General features: G+C 41.3%; 1 protein-coding gene across 1 annotated transcript; it reads left to right on the forward strand.

Moving 5' to 3' along the window:
* Positions 1 to 1286: 1286 nt before the first annotated feature.
* On the forward strand, positions 1287 to 2071 carry LOC311242479 (calcineurin B homologous protein 1-like; the record flags this gene model as incomplete). Its single annotated transcript, XM_084331442.1, has 1 exon — positions 1287 to 2071. Exon 1 carries the CDS (start codon positions 1661 to 1663, stop codon positions 2069 to 2071), a length of 411 nt encoding a protein of 136 aa, XP_084187568.1. The 5' UTR covers positions 1287 to 1660.
* Between the last annotated feature and the right edge of the window lie 2350 nt (positions 2072 to 4421).

The following is a 4421-nucleotide window of genomic DNA, read 5'->3' on the forward strand; positions in this document are numbered from 1 at the left end:
ACTGCAGATGGTCCAGAACTCAGCCGCCCGCGTCCTCACTAACACCCGAGAGTGGCCCGTTCAGCCGAGCACAATTGGAGGGGGGCTTCCCACTCTCCAGAACATTTACAACAAGCGGTGCAGGGGTAAGGCTAAGAGAATTATCAAGGACTCCAGCTACCCAAACAACTGCCTCTTTGAACTGCTGCGGTCAGGCAAGCGATACCGGAGTCTCATGGCAAGCACAGAAAGACTCAGAAGAAGCTTCTATCTCCAGGCCATCAGGTTGCTCAACGAACAATAACACTATGTAACAACCATCAAATGCACTCACAGCACACACATCCACACGCACACACTCACTTTAAACAATCAACCCACTGCAGCACCCACTCTCCACACTTTAGAACACCTAAACACACTTTATATTTATTGGCAAAGAATTTGCACTACAACCCATACCTCAGGACACCTTACTGTAAATTGTACCTAAATTGTACCTCATCCCATTTCTGCTCTGCACTATATAGTATATTGTATATTAGTATATTGCATAGTATATTGTATGGTAATTCAGTTACTGCTATCGTGCATTGAACATTGTACATATGTACATACTGAACACTTGTGTCTACGTACATGACTTCAATTTTTTACTTTTACTTGCTATACTTATTTTATTTCATACTTATCTTTTGTCTAGCACAGTATCTGGAGCGTAACAGAAAGAAGCATTTTGTATAAAAGTATTCTGTACTTCTGTATGACAACTATTAAAGAAACTTGAAACTTGAAACCCGGTCCCGTGAACACATCACTCCTGTCCTCCACTGGCTCCCGATCAAGGAACGCATCAACTTCAAAACACTACTCCTCACCTTCAAAGCCCTCCATAGCCTGGCCCCCCCTACCTGACTGACCTCCTTCTCCCCTACCGCACCACCCGTTCCCTCTGGTCCTCTTCCACTGTTTCCCTCACTGTCCCGTCATCCAGACTTAAACGTTTTGGTGACCGGGCTTTTTCACGAGCTGCACCCAGACTTTGTGGAACTCCCTCCCTCAGACTGTCCGAGACACTCCCTCACTCTCCACCTTTAAATCCAGACTCAAAACCAACCTGTTCTCCCAAGCATACAACCTTCCCTACCCATAACCACCCTCCTCCAACCTACCACCTCGCTTTCCCCTTCCCTACTTACCTCTCCCTCTCCTGCTGTTCCCCTACTGGACTCTGTATCTGTTACTTGTTACCCGTGGTTGTATGTCGCTTTACCTGCCCTCCCTGCCCTGTTCTGCCCACCCACTTCACCGAGCAGGGAGATATAGCTGTATCACCGGAGCATGACAACACAACAACACAACACATCTCACAAAACAAGCTCCTTTAAAGCACAGAGAGCTAGTGAATCACATGAAGAGACGCAGCATCGCTGGTTGGATTAAGTTATTATTAATATCTGGCTCTAGTTTGGAGCCGTCGCTACGAGACCAAGCAAGCTAAGTAGCTTAGCCAGCTAGCTAGCTTGGGGCTAACAGCTCGGGCGACAGAAGAAGTGCTCTCTGTCTGTCTCTGCAGGATTCCTTAGAGAAGTTCACACCACGGGCAGCTAGTTAGGTTTGTTGCGAAACAAGACACACTTCTTCTACTAGTCTGGTCCGGGTCCATTTATTTTAAACCATCATGGGTTCCCGAGCGTCCACGTTACTAAGAGAAGAGGAGATCGAAGAAATCAAGAAGGAGACTGGATTCTCTCACAGTCAGATAACGCGCCTCTACAGTCGCTTCACCAGCTTGGATAAAGGTGAAAATGGAACCCTCAGTCGAGAAGATTTCCAGAGAATCCCAGAGTTGGCCATCAATCCTCTGGGAGACAGAATCATCAATGCATTCTTCCCTGAAGGGGAGGACCAGGTGAACTTCAGGGGCTTCATGAGGACCCTGGCTCACTTCAGGCCGATCGAGGACAACGAGAAGAACAAAGACGCTGCACACAGTGAGCCGCTCAACAGCAGGACCAACAAGCTGCTCTGTGAGTCTGGAGGGTCGGCCTGCGGGGGGTCTAGTCTGGAGGGTCAGCCTGCAGGGGTCTAGTCTGGAGGGTCAGCCTGCAGGGTACTATCACCAACATCTAAGAAGGGAGATCCCCCCTTGAATGGCCCTTCTAAGGTTTCTCTCCTCCACACTGCCTGTGGAGCTTTTTTCCCTATTGTTAGGTTTTAGTGAGTTTTTCCTTACCTTCGCGTGGGGTATGTCTGGGAGTGCTTGCATTCTTTCATTTATTTGCATTCATCTAAAAATGTTTGGACCTTATGGTGTTCTTGTTCTGTTCTTGACTTATTGTTATGTTTTCTTCTTGACTTGTTTAAAGAAGACCTGTACGGCCCATGGGGACATTAACGTGTGTTGTCGGGCCCTATAAATAAATTTGATTTGATTTGATTTATGTCCTGCGTTTTCATACTGTCGCTTATTCCCTGTGGTTCTTTGTTTCTTTGTTCATTTGTTTTGCTCATTGTCAGCGTCTTTGGGTTCCTGAAAAGCACTTTATAAATAAAATGTATTATTATTATTTAGATGGAGGAGGGCAGGGTGTAGTGCTGCAGAGATGGCGTCGTCTGTACTCCTGTTCTGGCGGTAGGCAAACTGGTAGGGGTCAAGTGAGGGTGGTAGGCAGGATTTAAGGTGAGCCAGGACTAGCCTCTCGAAGCACTTCATGATGGTGGAGGCGGCTGATTCTGTTTAAATGGAAGTCCGCTGCTCCCCCCACTCACCTTCACTGGATTAGAGACATACTATACTTTATCAAACTTGAAAAGATAAGATGCACTCTGAGAGGTTCTTCATCTATGTTCAAGAAAACGTGGGGTTCATTCCTTGTACTTGTGGATGATGTACAGTTCCATACTATTCCAGAATAACAATTTGTATACTGCTTGTTGGTATTCATCTGTGTGAACGTTAATTCAACGTGAGTTATTTGATATACCGGATATACATTGGAGAAGCATATTTGGGTACCTAAACATGTGCTATATATTTGATATACTATGTACGTTTGAGACGACTGTCGGGCGACCAAGTCAGTGTTTGTTTGTATTATTATTTACTTTTGAACTCTGTTTTATTTGTTCTTGTTTTTTATTTTTTTATTTTATTTTCTTCTGTTTAATGTTGTTATCTGTTCTATGTGGACAATGACAATACAATAATGTATATATGCAGACATATACTTATAATTTCTATGTCCTCAAAAAAGTATAATAAACAAAAAAGTGAAAAAAAAAATTATGGTGGAGGTGAGTGCTACGGGTCGGTAGTCATTGAGGATCTCTGGGAAGAGGCGTGTTTAGGGACAGGAATGATGGAGGTGACTTTGAAGCATGTGGGAACTTTTGCCTGGGCCAGGGACAGTTTGAAAATCTCAATCAAGACCCCCGTCAGCTGCTCAGCACAGACACTGAGTACCCACCCGGGGATCCCATCGGGTCCGGCAGCTTTTTGAGCATTGGTTTTGCACAGTTCCGCAAACACGTCAGTGGGGGAGAGTGTGAGGGTCAGGTGGTTGGCAGGGGTGGGGGTCTTGATGGCCCTCTCGTGGTTGTCCCTGTCAAAATGGGCGTAATCATACGTAGTGATATTATTGATAGTCTCTGTATATTATACCAGGCTGGGCTGTACATATAGTGATAATACTGATAGAGTATGTATATTATACCATGGTGGGCTGTACATACATAGTGATATTATTGATGTAGTCTATATTAGGGCTGACCTCTATTAGTCGAATAGTCGACTAATCGATCGAAAGGAGCCGTAGTCGACTGCCAACCTCTTAGTCGAATGCAAAAATATATATATATATATATTTATTTGTATACTTTTTTCTAAATTATTTCTTTAAATTTTTTTACAAAAACATTTTTGATCATTCTTTCCAAAAGAAAAGAGGCCTAGAAGCGTGGCTAACGCTAATGGCACGCATACCGGAGGCTAACTGCCTAAGAAAACAGGCACAGAGGCACTGAAAGAGGATTTCACCCATCTTAATTAATTAATATTTTGTTGTTACATTGTTCCCTGTCCCCCTCCCTTAGCTGTTAAGCGCCTTGGGTCTCCTGAAAGACGCTATATAAATTTAAGATATTATTATTATTATTATTATTATTATTATTATTATTATTATTATTATTATTATTATTATTATTATTATTATTATTATTATTATTATTATTATTATTATTATTATTATAATTATAATTATAATTATAATTATAATTATAATAATAATAATAATAATAATTATTATTATTATTATTATTATTATTATTATTATTATTATTATTATTATTATTATTATTATTATTATTATTATTATTATTATTATTATTATTATTATTATTATTATTATTATTATTATTATTATTATTATTATTATTATTAT

The sequence above is a fragment of the Notolepis coatsorum genome (assembly GCF_963971535.1).
Source record: "Notolepis coatsorum genome assembly, chromosome: 1".
NCBI classification, from domain to species: Eukaryota; Metazoa; Chordata; class Actinopteri; order Aulopiformes; family Paralepididae; genus Notolepis; species Notolepis coatsorum.